Below are 15,351 nucleotides of genomic sequence, written 5' to 3' on the forward strand. Positions count from 1 at the left end.
ATCTCCTCCCAATCCTTACCCTCACACCAGACACAGAGCTCCTTGAAGACATGCGTCTGGTTTTACCTCTGTCTTTCCCACAGCTTCCAGCTATAGTTATGATAACCAAATGTTCTAGATTTTTGAAAAATAATACATCCTATTGTCAAAAAAACAACCTTCCAATTCAGAGTTAAGAAAGTACATACCTTTCACATAGTAGGTGTTCAATAAATGTATGTTGAATGAATCAATGATTCAGTTATAGTTTGTTGAAATGACTGGTTCACACATCTAAAATCTAAGTCCTGTATATTCTGTTTGCTATAGGACATATCCACGTGAGTATCTCATTATCTGAAATTGAATATGCTAGGAAAAGTTTATTATCTTCTTTGTCCTGACAGAGATAAATAAGATATATGGATACCGTTATTGCTGATGCCTTCCTCTTCCCCTATGACTCCAGTCCTTTCCTGACTCCTCACATCTAAGATTCATAAATGTCCTAATGGCAGTTTTTCTGCAATATTTGTTGTTTCCTTGGAGCCTAAAGAAGGAAACTGGAGAAATATGGTTTCTAGTCTCTTTCTCTGAGTTAGGAAGGAAGGAAATGAGGGAGGGAAGGTAAGTGATATAGTGGAAAAAACATAGGATTTGGAGTCAGATAGACCTAGAGTTTAATTATGGTTATAGTACCTACTAGCTATGTGACTGTGGGTAAGTGTTCCTGAGCCTCCATTTCCTCATGTGTAGAATGAGGATACTATCACCTAGCTTGTCGTGAGGAGAAAATGAGGTAAGGCATATAAAGAACCTAGCATATTGTCTGGCAGTTATCATCATCATCATCATTAGAAATAAAATATAGGTGTATTTGGAGGATGAGGGAGGTTGAGGAAGTTCACCCCAATTGTCTGGGTTTGCTTCAAGAAATGAAAAAGGAAGTCACCTGCTGAGAGTAAGGTGCAGTGTAGGGTAGAACAAGTCAGTCACTCAACCTTGATGGAAAGGAGCAGTAATCTGAAACCCTGGATAATCCAAACTTACTAATAAAATCACGGGAAAGTGAGTGGCTTCACATAATTGTACCCAGGTTAACTTTATTCATGTGTCTTCTCTGTAATGTGCCCTTTTTGTCTTTCTAAATATCTGTCTTTTATCTCCAGTGAAGCTATTAACAAATTTAGGACACAGACCAGTAGTGCTTTGTCCAGCACCTAGGACAGCGTGGGAAGTCTTTGTGTCTACCATTTGATCCATATCTTTTCTATCTGCCCCCACTGAGCTAATGCCCTTGTGTAGATCCCACTTGAATCTGTTGTTATGCTTTCAGTTGCAGTAACAGAAAATTCCAACTCAGCTGACTTTAAAATGAGGAAATTGATTATCTTGCATATAAGTCCAGGGGTTGACTAATTCAGCAGTTCAACAATGTCATAAAATAATCCTGATTCTATCCAAATTTCTGATCTCCTCAGCATGTTGTTTAGCAACTCTCAACCTTATGACAGGTAGCTGCTGCAGTTCAAACATTGTATCCAAACATGGCAATATTCAATGGTAGGAGAGGAAGGCATCTCTTCCTGTGTGTTTATTTTTTATCACTCAGCAAACCTTTCCCAGAATCTCCCCCAGCACACTTTCCCTCACATCTCAGTAGCATGAATTTCATCATACCTATAGCTAACCAGAGCCCTGGTGGCGCAGTGATTAAGAACTCAGGCTGCTAACCAAAAGGTTCGAATCCACCAGCTGCTCCTTGGAAACCCTATGGGGCAGTTCTACTCTATCCTGTAGGGTCACTATGAGTCAGAATCGACTCAACGGACACAGGTTTGGTTTCTTTTTGCCAGTCACTGGCAAAGGGGATGGAATGACCATGACTGGCTTAGAGGAGCACAGAACCATGTGGAAAAGGGTGGAGTACCTGAGAAAAAATTGGGAATTCCGTCAACAAGGAAGAAGGGGAAAATGACTATTAATGTAGTAAACAATCCTGTCTGCTACAACCCCTTACTGAATAACTCACCCTTCCTCATTCAGCGATCTGATCATCAGTTCCTAACTGGAAGGCCTGGCTAGGAATATTATTGGGGTATGAAGAGTGAATGTGGGTAAGGACCTGAAAATATCTCTCTCCCACCAATCTATTTTGGGAGCTTGAAACTCCATAATTAGAGTTGCATTCCTTTGCCTTCTTACTCTTAGCTCCTTGTAAAATGCAAATACTCCTGGTCAAAATGAAACTATTGTGGTAGTTCCCTTTGGGGGACTACTAATCAGAAAAGAGCACAAGAGAACTTTGTGGGGAGATGGAAATGTTCTATATCCTGATCTGGGTGGTGGTTGCATGTATGTATAACCAGTTGCCATCAAGTCGATTCCTACTCATGGAAATCCCATGTGTGTCAGAGTAGAACTGTGCTACATAAGGTTGTCAGTGGCTAGTTTTTTGGAAGTAGATCACCAGGGCTTTCTTCCAAGGCGCCGCTGGGTGGACTCAAACTTCCAACCTTTTGGTTAACAGCCAAGCTTGTTAACCATTTGCATCATGCAAGGACTCCATGTATACATATAATGAAGTATTATTCAGCTGTAAAGAGAAATGAAGTTCTGATACATGCCACCACATGGATGAATCTTGAAAACATTATGCTAAGTGAAAGAAGACACAAAAAGACAAATATTATCCGATTCCACATAAATGAAATATCTAGAATAGGTGAGTCCATTGAGACAAAAGAAGATTAGTGGTTACCAGGGGCTGGGGAAAGAGGAGAATGGAGACTTAAGGGAAAAAAGAAATTGTACAAAATAGGCAGGGTTTTTTTTTTTTTTTTTTCCTCTCCTTATCCAGGATGGATAAGACCATGGCTGAAGAAGTATTCTTGGCAGGGGGAGAATGGGAAACACTTGATGGTGGTTGGGTATCTAAGGAGCAAATGTTACCTCACACTATGTGTGTCTGGATGATATACTGGAGTGGGGTAAAAAGAATAGGAACTAAATGACTGCATTTTCCTCCTTTCTCTCTTCCCAGAAAAGGCTCAACCTTAACTCCATGGCAAACATCTCCAAGTAAGGACTCCTTCTAATGCTCTAATTCTGTAACCTGCCCCCTACCCAAGCCCCAGTACTTGCCTTTGGGCTAGAGGGGTTTCCAGCCTCTCCCCAACTTGTGGTCTTGAACTCCTCTACCTTTGCCCCATCTCATACTCTTCAGACTTCTTCTAATCCTAGGAATATTTCCTTTCTTCTCTACTTATCTTTCTTTTCTCTCCCTTCCTCTCCTCTTCCCTCCTCTTTCAAACCCCCTCCCTATCTTCTTTTGGATTTTCTCCCCACAGGGTGTTTAAGAAGACCTACTCCAATGGGAAGGTGAGAACCTGCCCCAGCTGGTCAAGTCAGAGGGCAAAAGGGATAGATGGGTATATCCTTCAAGATCTCAGGGGCTTGGTTGGGGGCTTTAAGGGAATCCTCTTAAAGGTGATTGGGAGAATTGCATAAGAGGTTATTCTACAACAGATCTTCCATCTACCTGGGGAGACTGGACTTTGTGGACCATGTAGACATGGTAGAACCCACTAGTCAGTGATTCTAAAAATGAGAAGAGCCTGGGGAAAAGAGAATGGGGACCAGGAAATAGGAGAAAGCCAAGAAAGGACTACGCAGAAGAGGAGGAAAATTAAAGGAATGAATGAGAGGAACCATTTTAGGGATCAATTTCTGTTTCATGTCTGAGAACTTTTTCTAACCATGTCGCCCTCTCTCCACAAATGATGTAGTCCTAGTTGACCCTGATTACTTAAAAGGTCAAAAGAATAAGTAGAAATCCTTGTTGGTCTTTGTACGTGTCAGAGGTCTCACATGCCAGATAAGTAACATAAATGAGAGGATTGGACAAGTAGATCAGAGGAATATAAGAAAACTAGAAAATGGCAGGAACTATGTCCAACTGGAGAGTGACGCCTTTTTTGGTGGGAGCTGACAGTTGGGAATTTGGGCCCAGTGTGGACAAATTTTCTTATTTTTAAAGAGAAACTGGAAATGAAGCTCAGAATAATACCTCTAGAGGCCCAAAGTCTGAAAAGATTATAGTGCCCCTTCCCCAAATAATATTCATTATAAATATATTTCTAAAACATAAAATAAAATTTATTTTTCAAAATTATACAAAAATTACATGTGTGCTGAAATTGAAATAGTTTCTTTCTAAAATTTCTGATTTTCTTTAGTTGGTGGTACCCCTGCTTTGCTACAGATCTGAATATGGGCTCAGACTGCCTGTGGAATGATCCAATATGCCAGAAATCCACATTTTTATGCAAAATTTCCTGATTGACAAATGTTGATAACTAATTAAAAGCTTAAAAAAATCCTGGGTGAAACAGTTAAGAATTACTTTAGCTTGAGAAACAAAAGAAAAAAGGTGTACTAGACTTCATTAAAATTAAAAACCTTTGAACACCCTAAAGAAAGTGAAAAAACAATCCACAGTACAGGGGAAGATAGTTGCAAATCTTATACCTGACAGGAGACTAGTCCAGGATATATAAGAAACTCTTACAACTCAAGAATAAAAAGACAAATAATCTGATTTAAAAATGAGCCAAGCATTTGAAAAGACATTCATCCAAAAATAAATAAATACCGTAATGGTTAAATAAGTATATGAATAGATGCTTAACATCATTAGTCATTAGAGAAATGTAAATAAAAACCTTAATGAGATACCATTTCACATACACTAGGATGGCTATAATAAAAAAGGATGGAAAATAACAAGTGTTGGCAAAGCTGTGGAGAAAATTGAACCCTTACTCCCTACTAGTGGGGGTGTAAAATGATTGAAGCCACTTTGGAAAACAGTTTGGCAGTTCCTCAAAAAAGTCAAATTAGAGTTACCATATGACCCATGGATTCCTCTTCTAAGTATACCCAAAAGAATTGAAAATATATGTCCACACAAAATCTTATATATGAATGTCCATAACAGCATTATTCATAATAGCCAAAAGGTGGGAACAATCCAAATGCCCATCAATTGATGAATGGATAAACAAGATGTGAAACATCTATACACTGGATTATTATTCAATCACAAAAAGGAACGAAATACTGATTCATGGTACAACAAGAATGAAACTTGAATACATTAGCCAAGTGAAAGAAGCCAGATAGGCAAGGCCACATATTGTAGGATTCCATTTATATGAAATGGTCAGAGTAGGTAAATCCATAGAAACAGAAAGTATATTAGTGGCTGCCATCAGCTCAGGGAAGGGAAGAACAAGGAGTGATTGATAATGCACACAGAATTTCTTTTTGGATTTAAAACAGCAGTGATGGTTGTATACTTTTGTAAATATACTAAGAAACATCAAATTGTATACTATAAAAGGATGAATTTTATTGTATGTGAATTAAACATCAACTTTTAAAAAGCTACTCGTCTCAGACACCAAAATTTTAAAAAAATCATTTTGGGGAAAAAAAAAAGAATTACTTTAAAACAAAGATGAGAAGGTAAGGGGGCAGGGAAACTAGTTACTGGAAACAGAAAAATCAGAATGGAAATGGGACTGTTTATGCTTAGTGAAGAATGTAACTGTGACCCTAATACTCCCCAGCATATTTTCTTCTTTTCAAAACGGGCGACTGAGAGCTTGACATAACTAGCGCCATGATGAACCTATAAGTTTTTTTTCTTTTTTCTTTGCCTTCTCCTTTTCACATACCTTTGTTAATGACTTTGTTTTGCTCTGTCCAGCCACCTGTGGTTTACAACCCTCTACAGGAAGATTAGAGCCCAGATGTCAGATAAGGAAATGTCTGACTTGTATCTCTTTAGTATGATAAAGAGTCTCTTGTAATTACTTTACAATGTATAACAACACATCTAACCTTTGTAAAAAGCATATATATAAGCTCTGGCGTAAAAATGCCTTTTGGGACTCCATAGAGACAGCCTGCATTGCTGTTGGATCCCGGGTGATGTACACTTCCTTCCTACATTAAAACTTTCTCCCTCTTTCTGACCTAGAGTATGTTTCATTGGCTCAACTGCTCCAGGGCATGGACCCTATTTGGGTAACAGTAACCAATGTCACTGAACAATTTGTGTAGAAATTGTTGAATGGAAACCTAATCTCCTAACCTGCTGTGTAAACTGTTACTGAAAATACAATAAAATATTATTTAAAAAAAAAATCTTGGGTGAATAAAAAAAATTTTTTTTTCTGTAGATTGGAAGTGACCCTCAGGCTACCATTTTGTAACCTCTGGTATATGTCTTTCCATCTCTTTGTTTGTGCAGGAAACTCCCTAACCTTTCCTTAAAAATAATCCCAAACAAAGAAACAAACAAAACAACAACCACAGCAAGTAAAAGTTAAGAGACATTACTCTGGCCATAGTACTAGAGATCAAAATTGCACTGAAATATTTTTTCACTGCTTTTTTTTCCTTTTAATTCTCACTGTGGATTGATCCCACCGTGATGCAACTAGACTAAAAATTCAGTTTGATTTGAAAAAGGGTCAGAACAAATTGATTATTACTAGTTCATATATAGCCTTCAGATATTGTGGAAAAGCCCTATAGACTAGTTTCTTCTCTGAGACTTTCTGTATTATTTCTTAAAACTGCATGTGAATCTAACAATTATCTCAAAATAAAAATTAAATTTAAAAAAGGCAAGAGAGAGAGAAGTCATGAATACCTAAAATGTCCTTATGTTCAATTATAGAAACAAACAAAAAATGTTGGGAAGTGTACACAACAGATATTAACAGTTATCTCTGAAATACAATGTATTACGGTGGAGCTTTGATTTCTTTTTGTTTGTATTTTCTGATTTTCACACAATTAATATGTGTTATTTTTCTAATAGGTACAGATACTAATTAATAACTTTAGAATAGATGTTGAATTTTAAAATAAAATAAAACTATTTCCTAACACACACACAAAAGGATGATTCTAAGCTGCTTGAGAGCCAGTTAAACTGCTAGAATGCTTCAGAGGGCAGTGACGCAGATGATAACTTACTCCGATGCCCTTACCACACACGAACAGCAGGATGTGCCAAAGACAATTTATCTGATTAACACCTTCACCTCAGAGGCTACTGGACTCGTCTGCCTCACCTCTCCTGACCTCATTCTTCATCTCTTTCATTTCTTTCCTCCCCCGCCTCTATCCAGCCACCTCTGTTCCTCTCCTTCTCACCTTCTCTGTCTTTTCCTTTCCTTTGCTCCTTCTTTCCTTTTCTCTCTCTCTTCCTCCACTTTAATTAGCCATAATTGAAAAGCAAGGTGAATTTTTAATTTGTTATATCTTCTGAAAATTGTTTTTTGTCATCATTGTAGAAAAATTAGAAAGCACAGATGAAGGAGAAAGAGGCTGTAATCCTACTACCCAGAGATAATATCACTGATAATATTTTAGTTTGTACTTATTCATATTTTTCTGTGTAAATATATCTACTCTTTACTAAAAATAAAACAAAACCAAAAAACTTGTTGTCTTCTAATTGATTCCGGCTTATGGTGACCCTGTGTGTTTCAGAGTAGAACTGTGCTCCATAGGGTTTTCAATGGCTGTGATATTTCAGAAGCAGATCAACGGGCCTTTCTTCTAAGGCGCCTCTAGGTGGATTCAAACCACCAACCTTTCAGTTAGTAGCTGTGTGAGAGGTCCAAAACTGAGACGCTTGGCTTATATCAAATTGGCTGCGCTGGGTCTGAGCCCTAATCCTATTTAGCCATTGCCTACTCCTTAGCAAGCAACTGTTAACCTTTGAGCAGACTTAATCTTGTACCTAAGGAAATGTTTTTCTCTGCAGTTAAGCTAAGGATGTGGAAACGAGGTTTCTAAAGGGAGGGTCTTGACATAAGCCCCTTATCAGAAACCTCCCGTGCAAGCAATTCTCTGGGAGTGTTTGCTAATGATGCTATCTTAGCAGAAAGTTCTCAGAAAGGAATGTCCTGTATTTGTCTTGTGACCACCCTGTAAACCCCCCTTTAGTCATGAACTTCTGTAATTATGTAATCAATGTAAGAAGCCCACATATACACTTTATACCAATCGTTTTAAAGCCCTCTCTTCAAGTTGTCCCATCTCTGCTTCCCTGACTTTGTAACTTCCAATCAGAATATTGTACCATTAGTTCCTGATTTTACCCTATAAATGTGCCTCTGTAACTCCACCACCTGGGAGCGTTTAGTTTCACTTTGTGAACCTTTTCATTTCCTCAGTTTGACCTGTTCTCATTCTTCAATAAATCTCCTCTTTACTGTTATTTTAACAGAGTATGTGTTCTTACTCTTTGACATAGCTGAGCGCTCAATGTTTGCACCACCCAGGGACTCCTCATTAAAAATATAGATATATACTATAATATAAATACTATTTTATAATTTGTTTTTTCACCTACGTCAATATAGAAAACTCTATAATTGTTTAAGTTGCCTAGCACTATATTGTATGGATGTACCATAACGTACTTAGCCATCTTTTGTTCCTGGACATTTACTTTGTTTTCAATTGTTTTGCTGTTATATATAAACAACCCTGTAAAGAACATCTTTTCGTACTTGTCCAATTATTTCTTTAGGAGAAATTCCTAGAAAAGAAATTAATGCTCAAAGGTATTCACACATTTTAAGACTTTCTATACTTATTGTCAAATTGCCCTCCAAAAAGGTTGCACCAAATAACTTTGCCTCCTGCAGTGTATGAGGCTGCCCATTGCCCCAATCCTTATGAACACTGGTATTATCATTACTTTCAATCTTTGTTGTATCTTTTGAGTATAGATTCATTTTCCTTGCTCTTAATTTTAAAAGCAGATAATCTGACTGTTTAATATTTTGATCTCTTAAAAATACTAAAATAAGTTGCTTTTTACCATTGTGTGGCTTTCAATAATTTTCTTTTCCTTGGGTCAGGGCCCCTGATAGAAATAAGGTTCCCCATCGCTGTTCTACATCTACCCTTGCCTCCATCTCTGTCACTTCTGTCCTTGGACAGGTATCCCTCTGTATCCCACCCCACATTCCACTAGTGCATTAAGAAGTCCAAATCTTAGGTACCAGCTGCAAAGTATAAGTTCAGTTATAACTATTCCATTTCTGCCAATATTTCCATAATCATCATCATCACCATTCAACATCTATGATTACTTTACAGTTTCCAAAGGGATTTCTTATACATTAACTCCTCACAATTGTCCTATGAGTTAAGTACGGCAGACATGAGTCTGGGCTTTGTAGTATAACAGACCTGGATTGAAATTTGAATGTTGATCCTGGACAGTCACTAAACTCCTCTGAGCTCATTCTCCTTATCTGTAAAGTGGAAATAATAATACATCAAAAGGTTGATGAGAGGTCTAAATAACATATGTAGAGATTTAAGTGCAGTCCTATTATTGATAAGTGAAATAACTGAAGCCTAGAGAACTCAAGGGATTTGTACAAGTCACATTCAAGCCCAGGTATTCTGACCCTAAATCTTATTTTTTTCTCTTTTCAGTGTGAGATATTTCAGACATAGAGAATTATATAATGAATACCCTGTACCCACCACTTGGCTTTAAAAAAATTATAGAAATAAACTGAAGCCTCCTGTGTGTCTTTCTCTGATCACATTCTCCATCCTCCCTTCCTTCTCCTTCTCCCCCTGTCCCCACCAACACTTAGTATTGTCAGACTTTAAAATTTTGACAGTCTGATGGATGTGAAATGTTATCACATTATGGTTTTAATCCCAGGTAACCACTATCCTGAATTTGGTGTTTATTGTTCCCATGATTTTTCTATACTATACGGTCACTCTGAGTCGAAATTGACTCAATGGCACACAACAATAACAACTTCATATTTGTGTATCTATGAGCAACTTTGGTATTCTACATGCTTTGGAACTTTATATAAACAGTATCATTATGCATATAATTCTGAAGCTAGGTTTGTTTTTATTTTGTTTTTTTTACTCAAAAGTTTTTGAGATTTAACCATGCTAATACATGTAGTTCTGGCTCATTTATTTTAACCTCAGTTTAGTATTCCATTATATGAATATACCACAACTTTATTATTCATTCTCCTGCTAATGGAGATTTAAATTATTTCTAATTGTGGTGCAATGGATCGCTTTTATATGGCCTTTCTCATCATGATCTTTTAACTCCCATCAAATGATTGGGTGGGACTATGCAGATAAGGTGCTTGTGGCCCACCAAGGGGATTGGAGAGTTTGTTAATAATTCATATAAGATGCATGGCACCCTTGTGAGGGTGGGACCATGCAAATAAGGTCTATGGAACCCTAATGAGGGGATTGGTCTGCTTTGCCATCCCACTAGGCTTAAAATGAGCCACCCCAGAGGTGAGAAGAGGGGGGACCTCAATACCACCAAGAAGAGATGGGAGCAGAGCACATTCTTTGGACCCAGGGTCCTTGCACTGAGAACCTCCTACACCCAGCAGACAGACAGAGAGAGACAGAGAGAGCTGTAACACTGGGGATGGTGCAAGATAGCAAGAAGTGGTGGCAGAGAACCAGGGGTCTGGCAGGAGACAGAACAGTGGGTTTCCCCGGCCCATGGAGCAAGGTGTGTGCCGACTCACAGAGTGAGAGAGCTCAGCATCTTCCGACAGGAGGATTCCTGGTGGAGTAGGGTGCCTCCAGGCACTTATTGGAGGAGCCAAAGAGCTTTGTAACACTTGCCCAAGCAGGGCAGAGGCCAGGCTGAGGGGGGCCTGCCTGTAGGCACAGCTGAGAAGAGGCTGTCCTGATCGAATAACTGTATCCTGAGTCGTTCCTGATCCTAAATTGTAACATGTTACTTCCCCAATAAACCCCATAATCATGAGTATGGTTTGTGAATTCTGTGTGGCCATTACAACGAATTCTCAAACTCAGCAGAGAAGTAGAGAGTGCCACGGGAGAGCCGGCTGGTGTCACAATCGGTGAAAGACTGGAGGGTGGAGGTATGTCTGACCTCCATCTCCATAGCAACCAGCCTTGGGCTGTTGTTGCTGATAAGGATTCTTTTCCCTTGTGAAGTTAGACAAGGAGGTCAGACAACCTGCTGCTGCCGTGCCATTTTTACACCAGTTTTATGCTATGACAATGATGCAATGAACATTCTCACATGCGTCTCCTTGTAAACAAGAGCAAGACTTCCTCTAAGATAGTAGAATTCTTAGCTCATAAGATGTGAGCAGATTCAGTTTTGCTGGATAGTGCCAGTTTTCCAAAGTTGTTGTATTAATGTATATTCCCACCAGCAGTGTGTAAGAGTTCCTATTCTTCCTCATATTCACCAACACTTAGTATCGTCAGACTTTAGAATTTTTGATAATCTGTTGGGTGTCACATGTCATTGCATTATGGTTTTAATTTGCATTTATCTGATTACTAGTGAGACTAAAGATGTTTTCATATGTTATTGGTCATTCTGTTTTCTTCTTCTGTAAAAAGCCTATTCATATTCTTTGCTTTCTTTTATATTGGGATATTTTTATTTTTGTTATTGATTTGTGGGAGTTCTTTATATACTCAGGTTGCTAAACTTTGGCTTGTTATATGTGTTTCAAATATTTTCTCCCAGGCTTTTGCTTGTCTGGTTGTTTATAAAGACTTTTATTTTATTTGTTTATTTTTAAAATTTTATTGTTCTTTAGGTGAAAGTTTACAGCTCAAGTTAGTTTCTTATTCAAAAATTTTATTTATACACATATTGTTTTGTGACATTGGTTGCAATTCCTGCAATGTGACAGCACTTTCCCCCTTTCCACCCCAGGATCCCCATGTCCATTCATCCAGTTTTCCTGTCCCTTCCTTCCTTCTCATTTTGCTTTTGGGCAGGAGTTTCCCATTTGGTCTTCTATATTTGATTTAACTAAGAAGCACGTTCCTCACGTGTGTTATTGTTTGTTTTCTAGGCCTGTCTAATCTTTGTCTGAAAAGTGGACTTCTAGAGTGGCTTCAGTTCTGAGTCACCAGGGTGTCCGGGGGCCATAGTCTCAGGGGTTCCTCCAGTCTCTGTCAGACCAGTCAGTCTGGTCTTTTTTGTGAATTTAAATTTTGTTGTACATTTTTCTCCCACTCTGTCTGGCACTCTCTACTGTGATCCCTGTCAGAGTGGTTGGTGGTGGTAGCCAGGCACTATCTAGTTCTTCTGGGCTCAGGCTAGTGGAGGCTGTGGTTCATGTGGTCCTTTAGTCCTTTAGGCTAATATTTTCCTTGTGCCTTTGGTTTCTTCATTTTCCTTTGCTCCAGGCGGGATGGGACCAATAGATGTACCTTAGATGGCCGCTCCCAAGCTTTTAAGACCCCAGATACTATAGAGACTTCTAATGTAAAGAAGTTTTAAATTTTACTGTAGTCAAATGTATCAGTGTTTTCCTTTTAAGGTCATACTATTTCTATCATATTATATCACATCTCCATGTCATTCTATGACCCATTAAGACAGCCTTTCCCCCTCAGCCCTGACAGGTCACCTCTTCCTCCTTTGCCTGCAGTGTTTGTCATGTTGTCGTTTGACTTTTGCTACGGCCATGATGATTTGGATGTGATTGATCTGCTGTTCTGCAAAGATCTGAATATACAGGCCCAGCAAGTGGTCCCGGCTGAGCCTTCCAACCTCCCAGAGCCTCTTGCACTCCTGCAGGAGTGATTGCTGCACAAGCGGGGGGACAATGCCTATCGCTCCACCCTGCAGCTACTGAGCCCAAGTCCTGGGCAAGATTTCCACGGAAGATTAAGAGAGGGAGCTAAAGAAGAACAGAGGAGGTCCCTGTTTATTCTGTTTTCTGACCTCTTTCTGGTCCCCCAGATGGTTGTCAACCTGCCCTGTTTAGTGACACTGCAACCAGGTCCTGAAGACTCAAGAAAGGTGAAGTCTGGGTTCTGAGAAAGAGGAATCAATGAGCAGTGCTGAGGAGGAGGCAAAGAGGGACAAATGGACAAGATTGGAGAATTGGACAGTTAAGGGATAAGGTCTGGCATTTCCTTATGGGCTCATGAGGAAGGAAAGGCACTGTTGGAAATTACTTCTCTTTGCTCCTGCCTCTTTACGGACCTGTGGGGTTGACTTTGATGTGAAGAGTTTCTGTGCTGAAAACCTGGAGGAGAAAATCCCCAAGAGGTATTACTTGACACCGTCCTCCCCAAAATCCCTGCCTCCAGCCTGTGCCAGGACAGAAAAAGCCCTACTTCTAACCTCTGTAGCACCATCACCAACAAATCAGATGTCCAGTTCTGATTCCTCTCTGACTTCTTTCTTTTGCTCTAGAGCAGAGGTTGGCAATTTTTTTCTATAAAAAGCCAAATGATACATACTTTAAGTTTTACGAGCCATATAATCTCTGTTGCAACTACTCAATTCAGCCATTGTAGTGTGAAAGAAACCATAGATAATACATAAATGAATGAGTGTGGCTGTGTTCCAATAAAATTTCATTTATGGACACTGAAATTTGAATTTTATATAATTTTCACATGTCACAAAATATTATTGTTCTTTGATTTTTTTTAACCACTTAAAAATGTAATAGCCATTCTTAGCTCGCAAGCCATACAAAAATAGGCAGCAGGCCAGATTTGGCCAGTGGGCCATAGTTTTCCAATCCTTGGTCTAGGTACCTATATTAAGGGTCTGCAGGAACTTTCTGAGGGAAGCCACCACCCTCCAAGCAAGGATTGGACTATGGGGTGGCATGGGAGATATCTGTGGGCCCCTGGGCCTCTACTCAGGGACTCCATGCGGCCGATGGTCAGGAAAGTGCAGTTTGTGCCCCTTCGGTCAGCTCAGCCCCTGCAACTTCCAGGCCTGGATGGATAGGGAAATCTGTGACCCCCACTTTCTGCCCTTCACCCTAGAATCCCTCTGATACCCTTTATTCACTGATTTCCTACTTACATAGGCAAGGATAGAAGCCAGGGTGGCAGTAGTACTAAGCAAACAGGAGTTCTAGGTCTTGATTTGGGTGTTCTCTCTCTGCCTGTTTCAGTTCACTTCATGGCGAATCTGTCTCTCTATCAGTGTTTCTGTCAACAACTGAACCAAGAAGATCATAAAAACAAATCAAGGTCTCAGGAGATCTTCTTTTCTAATCCTCCTGAACCTGGTCCCAAATCTACAGGTCTCTTTCCAAAACTCTGCCCCAGTTACCCAGTCTGCATTCGTCTAGGCTTTCCCTCCAACACAGGTTTATTATTAAAATACATATCTTTGTTTGTCCATAAGAACATCTGAGTGTAGTCATGTACAGTGTGTCTCTGTATAATGCCTAGTTGTGAGACAGATGCCCTACAGTGTTTTTTTTGGTCAAAATATGTGTTTATTTTAAGGCCAGTGAGTTTGGTGTCTCCGGGATGACTGACTGACTCTAGTCATGTGCGTTTCCTGGATTGTTTGGTTGTCCAGATCACAGATGTTGTCCTGTATTCACCTAACAAGTACCCCAAGACTGTGTTCACTGAGGCTTTCACATGAGCTGGTGCTGGGGTGGGGGTCAGAGAGCCAAGGGGGCGGGGTAATTAGGAAGAGGGCCAGGGGGCTGAGGCAGAGGAGGGGAAGAAGGAGGCAAGAGTGGGGACTGGAGAAAGAAGGAAGGAGGTAAGTCTTGAGAGACCAGGACTGAGGGAGGTCAAGGTGAGGGCTCAAGTGGAGAAGGGAAGGGATTCACAGGCGAACTAGAGGGAGGAGGACCCAACTTACTCATAGGTGGATCATCGAAATGCTGAGAGAAGGCAGGGCATGAGGATTTCCCACCAGAGCCAATTACTCCCACTCGCCACAGTTAGACATGTCAGCTCTCTTGGATACTGCCATAGATTCTTGGGATTGTGTGGAATACGCTTGGGAGTGAAACTACACTTAGTTGGCAAGCCTAGCCTAAGTTCTTCTCATCTTCTTTCAAAAGCAGACTATAGCTATTAACTCCAGCTTCTCCCAGAGCTTTGCCTCACTCCTGGCTTCCAACTTTCAGAAACAGGGCCTGGCACTGGATGGCAAGCTCAAGTATAAACATACCAATCTGACCTCCAGCATGATGTAAGCTCAAATGTAACTCCCAACCTCCATTTCCTACCCTCTACCCATTCCATATGCTATATATACAGCTCTGAGATTTCACCCTCTGTGAAGCCTACCTATTTTTTTTTTTATTGTACTTCAGGTGAAGGCTTACAGAACAAATAGTTTCTCATGAAACAGAAGTACACATGTTATTTTATGACATTGGTTAACAACTCCACCACATATCAACCCTCTAACTTCTCAACCTCTTTTTTTTTTTTTGGTGAAAATACACATAGCCAAAGATACAACATTTCAAAAATTTCTACATG

At 39.7% G+C, this 15,351-nt stretch overlaps 1 protein-coding gene across 1 annotated transcript in view; it reads left to right on the forward strand.

Annotated features, from left to right (window-relative positions):
* Nucleotides 1-3,043: 3,043 nt before the first annotated feature.
* Nucleotides 3,044-15,351, forward strand: part of ARR3 (arrestin 3) — a 24,383-nt gene continuing 12,075 nt past the window's right edge. Inside the window, 12 exon segments of the mRNA XM_023734699.1 lie at nt 3,044-3,060; nt 3,330-3,380; nt 3,508-3,569; nt 3,768-3,803; nt 12,519-12,714; nt 12,829-12,893; nt 13,078-13,144; nt 13,753-13,822; nt 13,824-13,867; nt 14,030-14,080; nt 14,404-14,494; nt 14,928-15,053. Coding sequence (XP_023590467.1) covers nt 3,044-3,060; nt 3,330-3,380; nt 3,508-3,569; nt 3,768-3,803; nt 12,519-12,714; nt 12,829-12,893; nt 13,078-13,144; nt 13,753-13,822; nt 13,824-13,867; nt 14,030-14,080; nt 14,404-14,494; nt 14,928-15,053 — 876 coding nt within the window.

Source organism: Trichechus manatus, unplaced genomic scaffold, assembly GCF_000243295.1.
Source record: "Trichechus manatus latirostris isolate Lorelei unplaced genomic scaffold, TriManLat1.0 scaffold00070, whole genome shotgun sequence".
NCBI classification, from domain to species: domain Eukaryota; kingdom Metazoa; phylum Chordata; class Mammalia; order Sirenia; family Trichechidae; genus Trichechus; species Trichechus manatus.